At 40.0% G+C, this 18919-nt stretch overlaps 1 protein-coding gene across 5 annotated transcripts in view; it reads right to left on the reverse strand.

The window, feature by feature from the left end:
• CEP78 (centrosomal protein 78) overlaps positions 1-18606 on the reverse strand; it is a 28353-nt gene extending 9747 nt beyond the window's left edge. The window contains exons 1-12 of one of the 5 annotated variants that reach the window (XM_065661888.1): positions 18517-18606; positions 15211-15487; positions 14815-14990; positions 14134-14206; positions 13522-13625; positions 12561-12735; positions 11306-11419; positions 11060-11124; positions 4942-5053; positions 3168-3303; positions 2345-2390; positions 1538-1681 (exon numbers count right to left, since the gene is read on the reverse strand). In XM_065661888.1, coding sequence (XP_065517960.1) covers positions 1538-1681; positions 2345-2390; positions 3168-3303; positions 4942-5053; positions 11060-11124; positions 11306-11419; positions 12561-12735; positions 13522-13625; positions 14134-14206; positions 14815-14990; positions 15211-15463 — 1398 coding nt within the window. In that variant the 5' untranslated portion in view covers positions 15464-15487; positions 18517-18606. Of the gene's footprint in view, positions 1-1537; positions 1682-2344; positions 2391-3167; positions 3304-4941; positions 5054-11059; positions 11125-11305; positions 11420-12560; positions 12736-13521; positions 13626-14133; positions 14207-14814; positions 14991-15210; positions 15488-18375; positions 18488-18516 lie in introns of those variants that run through there. The other 4 variants (XM_065661893.1, XM_065661889.1, XM_065661891.1 and 1 more) reach the window with 4 other exon arrangements.
• Between the last annotated feature and the right edge of the window lie 313 nt (positions 18607-18919).

Consider the following 18919-nt stretch of genomic DNA (forward strand, 5'->3'; position numbering starts at 1 on the left):
TCTCTGGAAGCTAACATTAAGTACAAACTACCCCTTCCTTACACTTGCTCTATATGTAATACTAAAAGTGACACTGACAACACAGGTCAATATGACAACCCTTCCACAAACCATAAAAGACAGTATTCCTCTGCAGTCTGTCCTGAAAGTAATACTCCTGCCTCTTCAAACACGAAGAATTAATACATCAAAAATACATGATTTTCTGAAAGCACTGCCTTTCCTGTCTTTGGTGCAATAAGCATCAAATACAGTTTTTGGTGCAATATGCACGTGACATGGAATTAATTCCATGATTCCAGACACAATGTTCTTCATGAGAATATTGAAGCCACTGCACAGCACAATGTCAACATACTGCACACAAACAGTAATATAAAATCACCTACAAAGAAGAAAGCTGCTATACAACTTTAAGTCCCAGCAACATGTGAAAACCTTGAAAATCTTCCTGAACAGAAGCCCAAGAGAGAAAAATGGTAGGCCTAAAGAATAAGTGTACTTCCACTGAAAAAGAAAGCAGGTAGTTATTTATGCAGTATTTGTACAGTTTTTTGCCTTCCACCATAACTCTAACCCACCCTAACCCTCCCATTACATATAGACCTGTAACACTAAGTTTCAGCTTCACTTACATAAAGACAGTCTTCATATTTATACACATGAACAGTTCATTCAAGCAGTGACAATCCATGACAATCACCACCAAAACCAAACTGACTGTAGGCCTTACTTTTAACAGTATTCATTTGGAGGCAGTGCAGATTCTCCAAGCAAAATTTGAATCCTAACATTTCAGAAAAAAAAACAGGTATTCTGCCTGAGGGTGCTACTTTATAATAGTGCTAGACTACCTCATCAGTGTTACTGAGGCACTGAAACACACCATGTGATTTCCCTTCCTTTTATGAGAACATTCCCTGTCAAGACATTTCCAGCAACAGTCAGTCTCGCTACTGCTAGTTTTACAGAACTGCCAAAGACGCAGAGGGAATAATAAAAAGGAAATTTAGAAGTTTATACCAAGCTCAATTATAAAATGGGAGCTTTAACAAACTTTCAGTTATTTCTGTAATTACTTTTACACCACAATAATTACAATCTATCTGCTATTTTTATTTCTATAATTAGAAACAATATTAAATTACATTTATAAAGGAAATTTGGAAGGAAATACTACAAGCAATAACACTCATCAAAAGATTTGTTAACCGTGAATAGACTCTGAAACAGAGAAATTATGCATGTTGCAGCTGTGTGTATTAAGTGGAGTTCTTCCTCATTATGGCCTGTTTTGACAATATACTTATACTGTACACATCTTCATTAGAACTATTCAGAGATTGGAAATCCAGTGCATATTTGATGCACATCTTTTGAAACTGAAGCCTGCCTGACATAATGAAGGATAATTGAGTTATTCAGAAATCCTGCTGCATGACTGGTTATTAGCTTAGCCATAATTTTCTGAATAAAACATGGTTTAATTGATGCAATCTCCCTTCACGGATTTTAATCCACAGAACATGCTTCTTACCTGTAACTGTTGGTGCTTTGTTACACTAATCTTATCTAATGATTTTGACAAATCAGGGTAGTGGATAACAACATCTAAATCTTCTGTGTCTTCGGTTTCAGATGCAGAAGCACTTTCCACTGTCACTTTCACAGGAATACCTGTCTAATTACATCAGAAAACCACACCCACTCACAGCATCCATTACACTGTGCAATAAAAATCAAAGACAGTACTGAAAGCTTAATTTAAATGCAGTAGTTTCCCAGAATCCCTTACAATGCATATACATTGCCCAGCTATACAATTTCAAAATGAAATTGCATCAAACAATATTTAGGAAAAAAAAAGTATCTGTGTGCATATATTGTGCGTATATGCAGGAGGATTTAGTAGCGAAGGTGGGTCCCTGTGGGGAGCAGCCAGGGCTGCTTGGTGCTGGACAGCTGTATCCAACCCACAGCTGGGTCCAGCAGCCAAGATGGCAGTGCCTCAAGGAAACTGTATGTGAGAAAGGCAAAAAAATGCCAGACATGCAGAAGAGGAGGGTAAAAGAGTGAGAAAGAGCAGAGGGAACACCAGGATGCTCGGAGGAGGATTTGCTCTAAAAAACCGAGATACTGATGACAGAAATGGGAGTAAACTAAGTATCAAAGAAGTTTCAACCAAATGCTGACATAAGCTGTTATTTTGCACTTCTCTGAGAGAAACTTCTCAGTGAGTTCCAGTCTTAACTTTTACACAGTAATATTCTGTTGAGAACACTTTCATCTTTCTTTTCAGGCATGCATCTGCTAAATAAACCATCATATGAGAGAGAGAGTGTACCTCAATCTTCACTGGTAATTCTTCAGTACTATCCACTGGCCCTCCTCTAAAGTTAAAAAAATAACACTTTTGAGAAAATTAAATTTACAATGTACCATTGCCATTTCATTTCCAAACACAAGACTGCAGGACAGGTGAAGCAGTGAGAGCAAAACCAGCAACAGACGCTGCACCGTATCTCTGTAACTCTAGTTACATCGTCATTTTGTTCTATAGTTATGATAGAACATTAAGTAATTTTTTGTTTATAAAGCCCTTATTTTGAGAGGCCAAGATTAAGGGAATATATTCATAAAATCCCAACCAAAAACTGTTTCAAAAGGAAGCATAAGAATATTGTGGCTTCCATGTGCACCTTTTGTTCGGTTTTTTTTTCCTCAAGGGACTTAAGATGATCATAATAATTAAGTTGGTATTGGAGGAGACAGAGCAGAAAAAGGTGGAAAAAATATCTAGGCACCTTGAATTGGATCAAACTATACAAGTTTAGAAAACTAAAGTGCATCTTCAGCTACAGTAAGTTTGATAAATAATTAGTAATAAGGGAACAAGCAAGCAAGATGGGTTTGGTTGTGGAAGTTTTTTTTGCTACACGTGAATATGGCCATCAAATTATACCTGCCTGGGTATTTTAAAAACCTACCGAAATAGAATTTATGTAATATCCTCTAAAATTTTGTAAGCAGAAAAATTTATGGATGCAACATGTAATTCTGTGTATAACTTTTAAAAACATATTTTTAAAAAACTAACATTGCTCTCTACTGTATTTATCATGCAGGTTTAATGTTTTAGTGTTTTCCCTTGTACTATAAAACCTCACCTGCATCTCTTTGCACGTTCTGCAGTCCGCCACGGAAGGAAGCCTTTTGTGCCTGGTGGTAGTGGTTTTGGTGAGTAACTGTCTTTCACAGACATACTTTTTTTCCCAGGACTTACAGACTTTTTAGATGGTAACCCTGTATTGAACAGCAATGGGAGAGTAGTGGATTCATTATACGTAATTATTTACATATAAATTCACAGTTTACTGCTCCTAAATAAAACCTCCTATGTAATAAAAGGGACTGCCGGAAATCTACCTCTCAGTCTAATTCTGCTGAAGTGCTCAAAAACTTTTTGTTTGCTTCTTAGAATGAGTGGTGGACAATTTATCTACTAGCAATTATAAACTTGTATACTTAACTGGTGTGTTAGGCTGATGTAAGAAAGATATGCTATTATTCAAAAAGGAAGCAAATTTTTGTAGCTAAGGAGTTTTATTCACATTACTGATTTCAGATACCTAACTGCGCTGTCTCCAGTGGGAGCATGTACAGCTGGCATAGATAACATGGCTAACTATATGTTTCAAACTGCCCTCTAGTGGCTTTTGTGAGAAGAACGCCGATTGCGTAACTGCAAACTGCTTATAGCTGAAGGTGGTCCTCGCGTTGATCAATTCTCCAGACCAGCAGTATCTTCACTTAAGAGGAATAATGAAATGTCGTCTTCACTAGTCCAGTCTTCTGTTGCTCTTTAAATCATACTCTATCACTCAAAGTAAATTTAGATAATCTAGTGTGAATGATCACTCTCCCCCAGATTCTGTGTAAATTAAGAAAACTGTTCACCTAGTATTTCATACAGATAATCTCATGAGAGCCCAGATTATTGTTTCTCTGAGATCACTAAAACAACTAATTTTTTAGTAGTACAGAAATGCATAACTATGGCAATAGGGTTCCAAATCTCAGTTCAAACAGAATGAGTAATTTTCACCTCCTAACTCCTACTCTTCAAAAACAAACACCAAAAAAAAGAAACCACTAAAAAACAAAACCCACCACAATTATATTTAAATTCAGGCATTTTCTTTTTCCATCACCCTGGATCCCCACAGTTTACTTGTACAAAGACTTCAATCTGATTTATGCTTACCTCTTTGCTTCCAGAAAACTAGAGCAAAGATGAAAGACAGCCAAATGTATTACAGCGGGAATTTTAGTGACTGATTAAAAAATAGAGTGTGTTACAGCTATCAGTACATAATTATATTCAATATTTAACTATATTAAAGATACCTATGTTATTTTAACATGCTATTTATGGTAGATTTACATGAAAGTAAAAAAAACATTCTGTACATCAGTAAAAAGTGCGTACTTGTTTGTTCTGGCAGAGGACAGTTTGCTACAGAAAGGTTGTATCATCAGAAGAGCTAGGCAACTTAGTTTAGAACTAGTTAGAACCAGCTCTAAAGTTAGAATTAGGCAACAACTGACAAGCTTCCTAGAAGTGAAAGCTCATGGTGAGGATGCACTCAGAATAAATATATGCAATGCTTCCACATACCTAATTCAGCATTTCCTAGCATTCTTCCAGCCATGTATTCAGTAATACTAAAAACAAGAGCAAGTTTTGTATAGATAGCACTGATGGTAGAAGACATGTTACTGAATGAGGAATAAATGGATTTTTCTTTTTTGAAGAAAAGTATTCTGCAAAATACTGACATTTAGATACATTGACTATTTCATAATTAAAGCTTTTAAAGATTAAAGGATTAGTTTGTAGAAAAAAATTACTACAGTCAGAGAAAACAAAGACAGTATTACCAATACGAATAGTAGCTTTTCCTTTTGGACCACTTCCTAGCACAATAGTTCTTCTCTTCGGTCTAGTTTTCAAAACATCCTTGGAAGATGGAGACATCAGCCACTTATACTCCTTTTTTTTTTTTTTTTTTTTAAAAACAGAAAGACAAATTGGTTTAGTAACTGGTATTAAAAGAGGTGCACATTTAAGATTAGAGGGGGTTTTGTCAGATATATGGAAAACACTGCTAGTTACAGAAAACTTAATAAACTGTAAAATTAAGGAAAACAAAAATCCCACAAAGCTCAAACACAGATTCAATGCAAGTCTCAGCGCTACATTACCAGAAAGTGCTCCCAGAACACCACTATAATATCCCATCCAATATTTTCCTTTCTCCTGTGCAAAACACTTCTCCTTTTATAGTAAAAAAAAATGGCATCAACCCTATAAAAAGGAAACTCTGGCTTTTGCATTTCATTCTCAGAAAGCTGGCTTGCTAGGAATGACTGGCTCAGGCCAAAGTTCTCCAGAGTAGTAAAAGCCTTCTTAACATGATTTTGTATTACCAAAAATGAAGTTAGTATTTTTAAAAATATGAAGTTTGATTTTCACTTTCTGAAACTAGAAATAGAAGAAATTGGAGGCAGTACTAGGGACGACCATCTATGCAGCTTTAGCTCTCTGTGGGCAAGATACAGTCTGAGTTAGGCCACTTGCTGCAAGAGCAGACAGCACGTTAGTTTCACAGAGAATTATGTCTTACACTTTATGGTCAATAAGTGTCTATACATAGGCTAACATCAGTCCAATTGATTCTCCATTTTCCATCAATATGAAATCCAGATCTCTAGCAACTACAATAGGTAAAATTAAAAAAACCCTCTGCACTAAATTAACTTATTTCAAAGATAGATATCAATGTTTTCTCCACTACAATAAAATGGACGAGCACATCCTTTTAAAACCTCACAGATTTGGAGGCAGTACACAAATGACAAAAGGAAGCAATGTAGATGCTAACTGACTATATTCTGTTTAACAAGCTTAAGCTACAAGGAACAAACACTGCTCCTTTAAATTTGTAAAGGTAGTCTATAAAAAAAAAAAAAAGTAAAATCTGAAAAATAACTGGAATTTATGTTAACAATAGAACCAAAGTGCTAGTTAGATACAGAATTTAAAATATGCTGTTAGGACTCTCACAAATGCACTCTTAAATTGTTTTTACTTGGGCACTGGGGTTTTCTAAATCAAACAGCTTAATTTTGACTGCTGACAGAATGAAGGAACAGTCCTTGCAGTTCTTTCTGTAACACATTTTAGTGAGCAACTGTTTTTTTTCATTAACACCTCTGACAGTTTATTAATTTATTCCCTCAGTTCTGACCCCATAAAAAAAAAAAAAATTAAAAAAGTACCAAGAAGGGGAAGAGCAGTTTTGGTAGGAGGCTTGCCAGACTGGTCAAGGAGGCTTTAAACTAGATGTGTTGGGGGAGGGGGGCATCATTCCATGCCAACACACCCAGTCGGTTGCCAACACCTATAATAAATGCTCGGAACAATGTACATACATTCCGGCTGCTCCAGGCAACAAGTCGGCTTCGACTGGAGCTTGGCTCAGATGCCTCTATACGAACGCCCGTAGCATGGGGAACAAACAAGAGGAATTACAGATGTGTGCACATCTACAGGGGTATGATATAATAGGCATCACAGAAACATGGTGGGATGGCTCCTGTGACTGGAGTGCTGGAATGGAAGGTTACAGGCTCTTTAGAAAAGACAGGTCCGGCACGCGGGGAGGGGGAGTTGCCCTTTATGTTAGGGATAGGCTGGAGAGTATGGAACTCTGCCTGGGGACAGGTGAGCAGTTTACAGAGAGTTTGTGGGTCAGGGTTAAAGGGAAAACAGCCGTGGGAGACATTACTGTGGGGATCTGTTACAGACCGCCTGATCAAGGAGAACCTGTGGATGAAGCACTCTGCAGACAGATAGGAAAAGCATCACGCTCGCAGGCCCTTGTTCTCATGGGGGATTTCAACCACCATGACATCTGTAGGAACGATGGCACTGCACGGCACAAGCAATCCAGGAGGTTCCTCGATTGTGTGGAAGACAACTTCCTTCTGCAAGTAATAGAGGAGCCGACAAAGAGAGGTGCCATGCTTGACCTTGTGCTCACCAACAGGGAAGGGCTCGTTGAGAAAGTACTCCAGGGCAGCCTTGGATGCAGCGATCATGAGATGGTCGAATTCGAGATCCCCAGGACAGTGAGAAGAGCGTGCAGCAAGCTCACTGCCCTGGGCTTTAAAAGAGCAGAATTTGGCCTCTTCAGGAGCCTGCTTAGTAAGGTTCCATGGGATATAGCCCTGGAGGGGAGGGGGGCCCAAGACGGTTGGTATTCAAGGATCACCTGCTACAAGCTCAGGAGTGCTGCATCCCAACTAGAAGGAAGTGCGGCAGGAGGGCCAGGAGACCTCCTTGGATGGATAAGGAGCTGCTGAGGAAAATTCAAAGGAAAAAAGAGGCTTATAAAAAATGGAAGCAAGGACAGGTGGCCTGGGTAGAGTACAGGGATGTTGTCCAGGAAGCTAGGGACCAGGTTAGGAAGGCTAAGGCCCAGCTAGAATTAAACCTAGCCAGGGATGTTAAGGATAACAGGAAGGGATTCTCCAGGTACGTAGCAAACAAAAAACAGACTAGGGACAAAATAGGCCCCCTGAGGAAGCTTTCGGGAGAACTGGCTACACAGGATTTGGAGAAGGCTGAGGTTCTGAATGACTTCTTTGCCTCGGTCTTCACTGGCAGAGGCTCTGACTGGAACACCCAGGTCTTAGAAGACAGACGCAGGGACTGTGAGAATGAAGACCCTGGGCCCACTGTAGGAGAGGATCTGGTTCGAGACAATCTTCAAAATCTGAACGTGCACAAGTCCATGGGACCCGATGAAATCCATCCGCGGGACCTGAAGGAGCTGGCAAATGAAGTTGCTAAGCCACTGATTATATTTGAAAAATCATGGCACCCAGGTAAAGTTCCCAACAACTGGAAAAAGGGAAATATAACCCCCATTTTCAAGAAGGGGAAAATGGAAGACCCAGGGAATTACAGACCAGTCAGTCTCACCTCTGTGCCTGGAAAAATCTTGGAGCACATTCTCCTGCACAGCATGCTAAGGCACATGAATAACAACAAGGTGCCTGGTGACAGCCAGCATGGCTTCAGTAAGGGGAAATCCTGCCTGACCAATTTGGTGGCCTTCTACGATGGAGCTACAGAACTGATGGACAAGGGTAAAGCAGTTGACGTCATCTACCTGGACTTGTGCAAAGCGTTTGACACTGTCCCACATCACATCCTTGTCTCTGAATTGGAGCGGTATCAATTTGATGGATGGACCACTCGGTGGATAAAGAACTGGCTGGATGGCCGCACACAAAGAGTTGTGGTCAATGGCTCCATGTCCGGTTGGAGACCGGTAACGAGTGGTGTCCCTCAGTGATCGGTGTTGGGACCGGTCTTGTTTAACATCTTCATCGCTAACATGGACAGTGGGATTGAGTGCGTCCTCAGCAAGCTTGCCGATGACACCAAGCTGTGTGGTTCGGTTGATAACGCTGCAGGGAAGGGATGCCATCCAGAGGGACCTTGACACGCTTGTGAGGTGGGCTGATGCCAACCTTATGAAGTTCAACCACAAGTGCAAGGTCCTGCGGCTGGGTCAGAGCAATCCCAGGCACAGCTACAGACTGGGCAAATAATAGATTCAGAGCGGCACTGTGGGGAAGGACTTGGGGGTGCTGGTCAATGAGAAAATGAACATGAGCCGGCTTCAGTGTGCGCTCGCAGCCCAGAAAGCCAACTGTATCCTGGGCTGCATCAAAAGGAGCGTGACCAGCAGGTCGAAGGAGGTGATTCTGCCCCTCTACTCCGCTCTTGTGAGACCTCACCTGGAGTATTGTGTGCAGTTCTGGTGTCCTCAACATAAAAAGGACATGGAACTGCTGGAACAAGTCCAGAGGAGGGCCACGAGGATGATCAGGGAACTTGAGCACCTCCTGTATGAAGATATGTTGAGGAAGTTGGGGCTGTTCAGCCTGGAGAAGAGAAGGCTGCGTGGAGACCTCATAGCAGCCTTCCAGTACCTGAAGGGGGCCTATAGGGATGCTGGGGAGGGTCTCTTCGTCAGGGACTGTAGTAACAGGACAAGGGGTAACGCGTTAAAACTTAAGCAGGGGAAGTTTAGACTGGATATAAGGAGGAAATTCTTTCCTGTTAGGGTGGTGAGGCACTGGAATGGGTTGCCCAGGAGGGTTGTGGGTGCTCCACCCCTGGCAGTGTTCAAGGCCAGGCTGGATGAAGCCTTGGGTGGGATGGTTTAGTGTGAGGTGTCCCTGCCCATGGTAGGGGGGTTGGAACTAGATGATCTTGAGGTCCTTTCCAACCGTAACTGTTCTATGATTCTATGAAAAAGCCACAGAACACCACACCACTAAACACCCCACATAAACCAAAACAAAACCCCACATGACTGACTTTCAACATAGAGCACATGAAGGCACTCATGCACTCCTCAAAGAAACTCAACTGGTTTTCCCTTCATAATATCCAGACTTCTGCAACTAAGATGAAAGCCAACTGTAAATCCTAGATTAATGTAGTAAATGTTTCACTTTCACGTCTATCAACCTCAAATTCAAATATTAGCACTCATCTTGCTAACCAAGTGGATCATCCCTTTTTTGAGTGTCTGCACCCTTCCCACGAGAAACTGCAAATGTTAGTTTAACAGCCTACTCACAGACCTTACGAAATAAAGTAACTAGGCTAGTTTCATTTGTGGAAGAAGAAGTTATTTAGCAAACTTATGGTGAGTCCTTCTTCATTCATATTGTTAATGAGATATGAACAATTAAGAGCATTGCCAGTAACTACCTGGATGAATACAAAACAAATGTCTTGGATGATCTCTTAGTATATGGGAGATTACCCAAAGAGTTACTTCTTTTCACAGTTCAATTTTCCAATCATCTTGAGCCTCTCCAGGCAAATGCTATTTTCATGTGATCCCTGTAACATTTTAAAAGTGTTGATTGCATCTGCCAAGGAGAATGAGTACTCCTTCACAACCAACCTCAATTTCTTCAAAAGAAGTCTTTAAGACATTTCAAATGGGGAACTTTAATCCCCAAGGATCCTACACACAAACTTCTCAGTTTATAAGATACTCCCTAAACAGATCTGCAGCTCTGACTTTTAAGCCTTTTCAAAATCAGAAAGAGCAGTAAGTTCTAGAACAAGAACTGGGATTGTTGCAGCTCTGTGAAACCAACAGCAAGAATACACTCATTTGTTTGCTGTCTCCTTTGGGAACTGAATCCAATTTTTATGTTACAAAAACATAGAACTCAGTATTTAAATAGAATACCTAATCATAAATGGTCCAGATACTCAGTTTCTGCATGCCATTGTAAACTCTCTGTGGACTATTTAAGATGGCAAGGGGTACTGTACTTCAACTTAACATGGTTAGCTGAAAGAATAGTAATGAGTAACTTAAAAAAATCCTAACTATGTGAATTATTGGAAGAAAATAAGTTTCAAAATAAATTTTTAAAATGTAAATTGTAATTTCCTTTACTTTTTAATGAAAACTTATTACTACCATGTTAACAAGACAAGAAAGCCTTCCGGAAGTCAAAAAGCAATACTTACCTAACATTCTAAAGTAACGCCCAAGTATACACACAGATTTCCATTTTTCTTTTCATTGAATTGATATCAGGTTTTATTACATATAATATCTTAAATTACATAAGAAATCATATAAAATGCCCAATAAAATATCGTGCTGCTGCTAGTGTTTTTAGTTTTTTTCCCTCTGATTTTTCTGATAGTTTCGTGTTTTTCTTATTGCTTTTTAAACCACTTAGAAGTCAGACTTCTGTTTATAACTAGAAGAGCTGGTTCGCGCCAAAGAAAGATTACAAAGAACAGATTCACCCCAAAGTTTTCCTTAAAAAAAAAAAAAAACTATTTAAAAAAATGCAACAGCAGCTACAAAAATAGCCCCAAATTAAATCCAAAATGCCTAATGCATACCTCCAAATTAGCACTATTTCCACTAACACATACCTCCAAATTAGCACTATTTCCATTCATAAGAACTCTTTCAATAACGCGTTTCATCATAACGGCATCTAGAATGAAGATATTTTATTAAGAATTTCCTGCATGAGACAAGTGTTTAAGCAGATTACTGAATAAACAGCACACACACACAAGAAAAACCCCCAAAACCAAAAAACACAACACAACCAAAACAAAACCAAGAAAAAAAAAAACAACACAAAAAGGACAAAGGCAGATACAGATACATACCAATTAATGGATTTTTTCTTATGTCAAGTACCACTAGTGTTGTATTAGTTTGAAGAGCATCTAATAATGACCTTGCTCCTTCATTAGATATTCCACACTGTTGCAAATCAAGTGCTAAAATGTTTAAGGAGGTATAAAAACAACAACAAAAAATTATGGTAACAGCCATGTGTAACACCAACAATACTACTTTCAGAGAATAAAACTAGAAACTGAAATCAGTGTTACATTAACAACTGCTAAACAACTGCAAACAAAGGAATATAAAAATCAAATTTAAGTAACTGCTCTTGACAATTCCTAGTAAATATAATATCCCCAATATAATATTCAACTGCCCAAGGTAACAAATACACAACTTATGTCTGAACAGGCTGAGTCAATGCTTCTACATGTTCTTTGCTTGCAAAGATAAGTAAATTACGTGGCCATTAAGAAATAGTACTGTTATGGCTGTGGCATTTATTTCATGTTGTGCATGCACAGTATCACAGAACGGTTGAGGCTGGAAGGGACCTCTGAAGATCATCCTGCTGAAGCCCCTGCTGAAGAGCAGGCTTGCTTAAAGCCTGTACAATGTCTGGTCAGTTCTTAGAAGACCTCCAAGGATGAAGACTCTACAACCACTGCAGGCAACCTGTGCCAGTATTCAGACACTCCCACAGAAAGAAAGCATTTCCTGATGTTCAGGAGGAACATCCAGTATTTCAGTCAGTACCCACTTCTGCCTGTCCTGTCACCAAACACCACTGGAAAGAGCTCGGCTCCACCTACTTTACAGCCTCCCTTCAGACATTTGTGAGCCTTGAGGAACCCCATCCTGAGCCTTCTCCTGGTTAAACAGTCCCAGCTGCTTCAGCAGTTGTGGATTCATCCCTATGGACTTCTGTATATCCAGTTTGCTTAAGTATTCTATTCTGGTCTGCACACCTGGCTCAAACTACAAAACAACTTCAATAGTAAGCATGTGATTCCATGTACTGAATGCTATGACTTACACCACCATCATTAGCCATTTTGTACAGATACACTGTAGAAAAAATAACTTCGCAAGAAAACTAGAGGACAAAACTAGATGACAACTGCATTTGGATACTTTGACAAGTCAAAAGAAGAAGAAAACTTTCCTTGGAAAACAGATTACTCTTTCCTAGCTAAATAGGCAGCTACTCTTCTGGCTACATTTGCTGTAACTGACAATTTTAAGTCTTTTGCCTGCCAGTACTGCATCTTAAGAGTTAATATTTTACAATACCTTTTAGCCAAAGGTCCTCTCCTAGACAGTCTGCAAAGGCAATTGCTCCTCTATCTCCAACAAGCATGTTGCAGTTGAAAGTAACACGCCTCAAGCCGGTCATATAGTCCAGATCAGGTCTCCTATATCGCAAGCTTTCAGCCCAAGCTTCTCCATGTCTTTTCATTGCCTGGTGCTTTGCAAACAAAGAAGCTGTTACCAAGTGCAAAGACAAAGCCATTATTGATGACAAAATCACAAGTTACCTTATGTTTAAGGTAATACATCAGCATTTGGGTGCTGATATAAGAATAACAGATACACTATTTCTGAGTTCAAGAAATACAAGTAATTTTTAAATATTACAGTTAAGTCATATGTACTCTCATCATCCAATATGCAAGGCAAATTACTAAATATGGCTAAAAAAAGGTCTTAATACCTTCTTTTTGGCAGACAGACACTTTCAAGACATCTTGGAATACAGCTCCAAGAAATTATGTGCTTTCATGTAAACCACTGCTAATTAATTAGAATATTCTACTAGTCACAGGCTTACTAATGAGTTAATTAGTAACCTCCAAACTGTAAACTCATTATTCTTACCCAATGTTTAAGAATGCTTCAGACATTTTTCAAAATCTGTGACAATTAAGGAAGTTCTCCCTGAATGGGTTTTACATATTTAAAGCCCTAATTCTCATTTTAAAAAAATATATCAGTTTACTAAGAATACTGATGTTTAGTAAGAAAAAACAGATTTAAATCCCACACCAGTAAACTAAGCTACTTTTGACATACAAAGTCACAAATTTCAGGACTATTCACATACTTTAGTATTCGTATAATAGTAATTCGCGTACAGACTGCCCACAAAGTGCTTTGATGGATTTATAGCTTGAAAATAAAATTAAAAAAAAAAAAAAAAAAATGCATTTAAGAACTTGTGAACATCTGGTTCTAAGAAAGGTGATTAAATTACCTTCAATATATTTGCTATATGTTCTGCCCCTCGCCATGTGAGGCTACATCCTGTGAAGTTTACGTATCTGATATTAGCTGAATTCTTTAAACTCTGACAGATTGCTGAAGAAAACAAAAACATGCATGTTATCTACATGCACCACAGCTGGATTATCAGAACACACTTTTCCACTGCCACATTAAGAAGCTGAATCAGCTTTAACAGGAAAAAGCTTTGACAAAAATCTTGGGTTGAAATAAGAAATAAGTTTTAAATACATTTAAGTGTTCTAAGTTTATATATTCCTGGCACAAGTGTTTAGCAAAGACTATATGAACAAACTAGAACGTATTTTATTTCTGTTTACTTATGTAAATAAAAAGCTAACATCAAACAAATATTATGACTGTTGTTTTAAATAAAAGTAGAAACATGGCTATGGCTATTTTCTAGCATGTAGTGAAGAAAACAAAATTTTTAAATGTTGTTAAATCATGTAAAATAATGTGAAGATTGTTATTTTAATCACTATTGGCCAGTTTAAAACAGAATGGAAATACTGAAAAGCTTACCTATTTAAAGAACTAAAAAAGAGATAAGTATATTTAAGGTTTTTGATTCTGAACTTACTTTCTAATCCTCCATCTCCAATTGGACAGTGGGCAAAAGAGACACTCTCCAGAGATGACGCTGTGGCCAAGCCCTTCAGAATAAAAACAGTATTTGTTAACTGGCCTGAAAGGCAAAACTACAAACCGAGCAAAGACTGAGTCACCCAAACTGCTCAGAACACTTTGTGCTCCCTCCAAGAAACAATAGGGGGCTCAGAGAAAGGTCAAAATGAGTGAACTTTTAAGTCTGGTTTAAACTGGTTCATTTCTTTAGCACTGGAGGAGCCACAGGCTATGGGAAACAGCAGCAACCTCTTTTCCTAGAAGCTACTTGTGTTCCAATAATACATCCTGAAGACCTGCTTTTATCTTGTTGGTGTCCCTCAACATTGCTTCTGTCATGTACATGCAGTTTCAGTCACAAGCATAAGCTACCCCAAACACACGGCAAAGGTGTTGCTAAGAACGCTACAATCAGCCTTGACGAATCAGGGCAAGGGAATGTTACATGATTTATACAGGTTCAGCAAGAATAGTTTATACAAAATACCTCAGCAGAATTATTCATATAAAGGATAACACAAAGATACCTTAGAAAAGATATAACCTCATCTGTGACAAAAATTCATAAAATTTAAGTTGCTACTTCTCTATGTTCTAAGCATGTTTTCCATTTACTTGTATAGTAACATAATCTCACCTTTGTTAAAAGTATTAGATCTCTCTCCCTCAGAAGCAAACCCTGAAGTTCTAAATTTTTTAGTACATCTGATATACTGAGACAGCATTTGACAGCTTTGCATAGTTGGCCAGTCAAGTCTTTTGATCGAATTGCTGGAATTCTCCTTCTAAAGTAAGTTTTGTATCTTTCAACACCTAGTAAACAACAAAAATTACACATCAGTAAAATCCAGTCCCTACTGACTTAAAGGCAACTATAATCGCACCTTGCTTTTTTGATGTTTTTCTTGAACAAAAATACTTCCTTAGATATAACAATTTCTCTACCGTGTATCCAAGTAACAGAAAAGTTTTACGCAGCAAATTCTAAAATTCTACGTCAACATATTTATCTTTTATAGTTATCAATACAAACCTGATTCTTCAAGACCATGTTGATGAAAAGCTCTTATTCCAATAGAAGTCAGAGTCTTATTATGCCTGATAGCGTTCAGAAGTGGTATCCAATCAGCAGCTTTGATGCGATCTACAGTTAGATCAAGAGCACGACGACTCAGGTTAGCCTTCACAGCTTTCAGTGGAACAGAGCCTTGAAGAGCACAAAGATGTTCATAATGCAAATAGAAATCCAGCATGCACTGTCTTCTTACTTTGACTGACTCGATCATTTCTTCTATGTGATATATGTGTCTCTAAAATAAGAGAAAAAAAGCCCCAACTTTATCCAATGGATAATTGATTTTGCAACAGTTTCAATTCAATATGCATACCCTAAACATGAACATGTTCATGCCTACTCCATAGCATTTACGTGTCTCTGGTGTGGCAGCTAAAGTACTGATGTCTTGTGATTCTCATTGCCTGTGAGAGTACAGATGAATGAATAAAGGGGTGAAAACCTCCTGCATCTGCTTCCACTCGCTCCATTTTAATCCTTATCAAAACTCACAGGGTTTTTCTGCTCTTGACTTTTGCCTTCTACTTGAAAATGGTATTCTGAATAACCATTCAAGATTCTTTTTTTTCTTTAAATTCTGACTGCCCTCAGCTGCCTGTGTGCGTAATCCTCCTGCACACATTTCCTCTGTTAACAACTATCCTTTATTCACTACTTATTTCAAACTAACCAAGCAAACAAACCAGAGCTATAAAGCATTTTTCCTGGACTTCAGTGCTCCTTAGAACTGTTCGTAAACACTGGTACTTTGGTACTCAGAAGCTGCAACTTTCAAAAAGCAAAAGAAGAAAAAAATTTAACACAGAGGTCTTCTGTAAGTTTTGCTTTGTTTAGTCTTTTGTCTTCTGTAAGTCTAAACAGAATCCACTACTCCCTAAAAATGCATAGAGTGAATGACTCCCTGTTGCCAACGCACTCACACCCAGACACACAATCAGATCTATCTGGATAGAAATAAGATTGAAGCTCTCCAAATTTTAAACTAAAAATATACACAAAGTAATTCTTAGACTTCTGGGTTTTTAAACACACAAGCATATTAACCAGTCGCCTTCAGTGCAGCACAGTCCTGCGCCAGTGAAAAATATACTCTGCTGCTCTAGGGGTTTGCTTTTAAAATTTCAGCCAGCAGAAGACAAGGCTCCCAACAAACGTTGTAACAGTCTTCCAGTACCTAAAGTGGGGCTACAAGGAATCTGGAGAGAGATTTACAACCTGGTCAAATGTGAGGTAGCCTTCCTATAGCAGGGGGTTGTAACTAGGTGATCTTTAAGGTCCCTTCTAACCCAAACCATTATGTGATATTATGAAAACAAAAACCAAACTGGAATTTTTATTCTCCTATACAAACAGGTGTGCCAAAACCACAAAAGACATAATGTTCAGGCACTAACTGCTTTGAAGTTCTTGTCTTCCTCTTTTAGTTTTGTAGTGTCAGTCTGCAGACTCCTGAAAGCCTCTGACACTCCCTGACTCAGCATCAAGGAATTCAAATGACTCTTCCACAGAGAACTAATGAGTTCCCCTGCTACTTCAATCAAAAGTCTAAATTATCATAAAACAGAATAAAATGTATGTTTTCCTAAATATTTTTGCTATTGCATACCCTATAAATTTATTCCAGTAAATCTAGGGAAGCACTTTTCAGGCATTAGTTTTCCTTATACATCAACACCCATGTAGCAAAACAGTACTAACTCCTAGTAGAATTTCTAAATACCACACAGCTATAAAGTAATTCCACAGTCTCAACAGGAATTAATATTTGTCAGCATATTTAGAAGACCCATTTAGTTATCTGTTTATTCATATCTCAAGATGGCATTAAGTATCCTACATGGGACAGCAAGTATCTTTCACATAGCAAACACCTTCTCATATTGTTGAGGACTAGAAAGCTTCTTCCCAGAGTGAAACACTCTGTATGTCAACATCAGACAAGAATCAGTGGGTACATACAAGCACGTGAGGAAAGCCATTTGTAAGGATATAATTTAGAAGAGAAATAATCACATTATTAGTATTTGGATGACTGAACTTGTAATAGTAATAGAAACTCTAACAATAGTTCCTCTATGCCCTTTTGTTTCTTTCATTTTAGCTCTGATTTACAGCACTACTTAATCACCACACTGTCAACATGAACAAATGACTAAATTACAATGCAACCATCAATTGTAACGCACTACTGATTTGAGGTGATGTATCAATGCACAACATATTAAACCTGTTACCTCCAAAGCTTATGCAATATTCTTTTAACAGTGTTTTTTGAAGCAACACCTGAACACCACACCCGTAACTGAAGCAAAGAAAGGACCTCCTGGCCCTAGGCCTGGAATTTAACGCACTTGCAGGTAGAAAGGAAAGGGCCAAAAAAATCAGACACCCATTAACTCCCAACTGAGAAACAAGTACGTAAACTAGAACTCTTCTACATCGAAGTTAGTGCACCTGACACAACCCTAGAGTACTGTGATTGCCTCCAAGAATGTACACAGGGGGCATTTGCTAACTATTCTTTCAGTACAGAAGCAAGATGGCATCAGATGATACCAGCTGGTGACAAATTACCTAAAGAAACAAAGCACACAATAAAACTGAGCAATACAGCTCCATGCAGGGAGGTTTTTAGGAAGCTGTGAGTTTAGTGATTCAAAAAACAGCTATGCAAATTGGTAGAGAGGAGCCAAAACAATTCCAGGCAAGTCCACTGGCCACAGAAAACAACGACCACCCCAGACGCCTGAAGCTGCGAGACACACACAGAGGAAGCTGAACTGCACACTACTCTCTACTTAGCACACTTTATCGAGCATGGCCTAGCAGTCTGCTGGGGCTAAGCTCACTCCATTTGACCTGCTGGGCCACCGTATTTAACACGACATCCACCTAACATACCCAGGTAACCAACTGTGGTTACAACTGGGGTACAGTAGGGGTTTTTACGTTTCACACACTCCATACTGCCAACTACTGAAGCGTTCCGCGTCCCCAGCGCAGCACACCATTCAACTACCACATCGGGAGCCGCGCTGCCCGCCATCACCCGCAGGGATGCGAGGAGCACCCAGCGAGCGGGCGCCGCGGCAGCCGCTCCCCCGGGCCCCGGACGGTTCTCACCCTGGCCCCGCGGGTGCCCCTTCCCGGCGGACTGCCGCCAGCCCCCGCGTCCTCCCGGAGGGGCCGCCAGGCCTCGCCCGCTGCCCCGCTGCCGAGCACGGCGGCAGACGGGCCGCCCCCCGGCCCTGCCGCCCCCCGCACCTCCTCCCGCGGGCGCTGCTGTTTCCCTGGGATGCCAACCGCCGCCCCGATTGGCTGCCGCCGCTCCGGCCTTCAGGGATTCAAAATGGCCGCGCCGCGACGCGACGTACGGGCAGCGCCCTCCTCCCGCCGCCGCCACGGCCAGCGCCGCTCTGCGGTGGCGCACGCTCATTGGCCAGGGCGGGGGCCGCGGGCGGCGGTACATCCGGAAGCGAGCAGGGTGCGCGGTGGCGGTCTTGGCACGCACCGTGTAACTGTGCGGTCAGCGGAGCGGGGCCGCTCGGAGCTGCGCGGATCCAGAACACTTGATTTACAGCAGCAGCCGAGAGCGAGCGAATCCGCTTTCATTCGTTGGCTGGGTTAGTTCACAGACCTCAGGTCAGAGTGTTCTCGTTAACATTCA

This window comes from Lathamus discolor, chromosome Z (assembly GCF_037157495.1).
Source record: "Lathamus discolor isolate bLatDis1 chromosome Z, bLatDis1.hap1, whole genome shotgun sequence".
NCBI classification, from domain to species: Eukaryota; Metazoa; Chordata; class Aves; order Psittaciformes; family Psittacidae; genus Lathamus; species Lathamus discolor.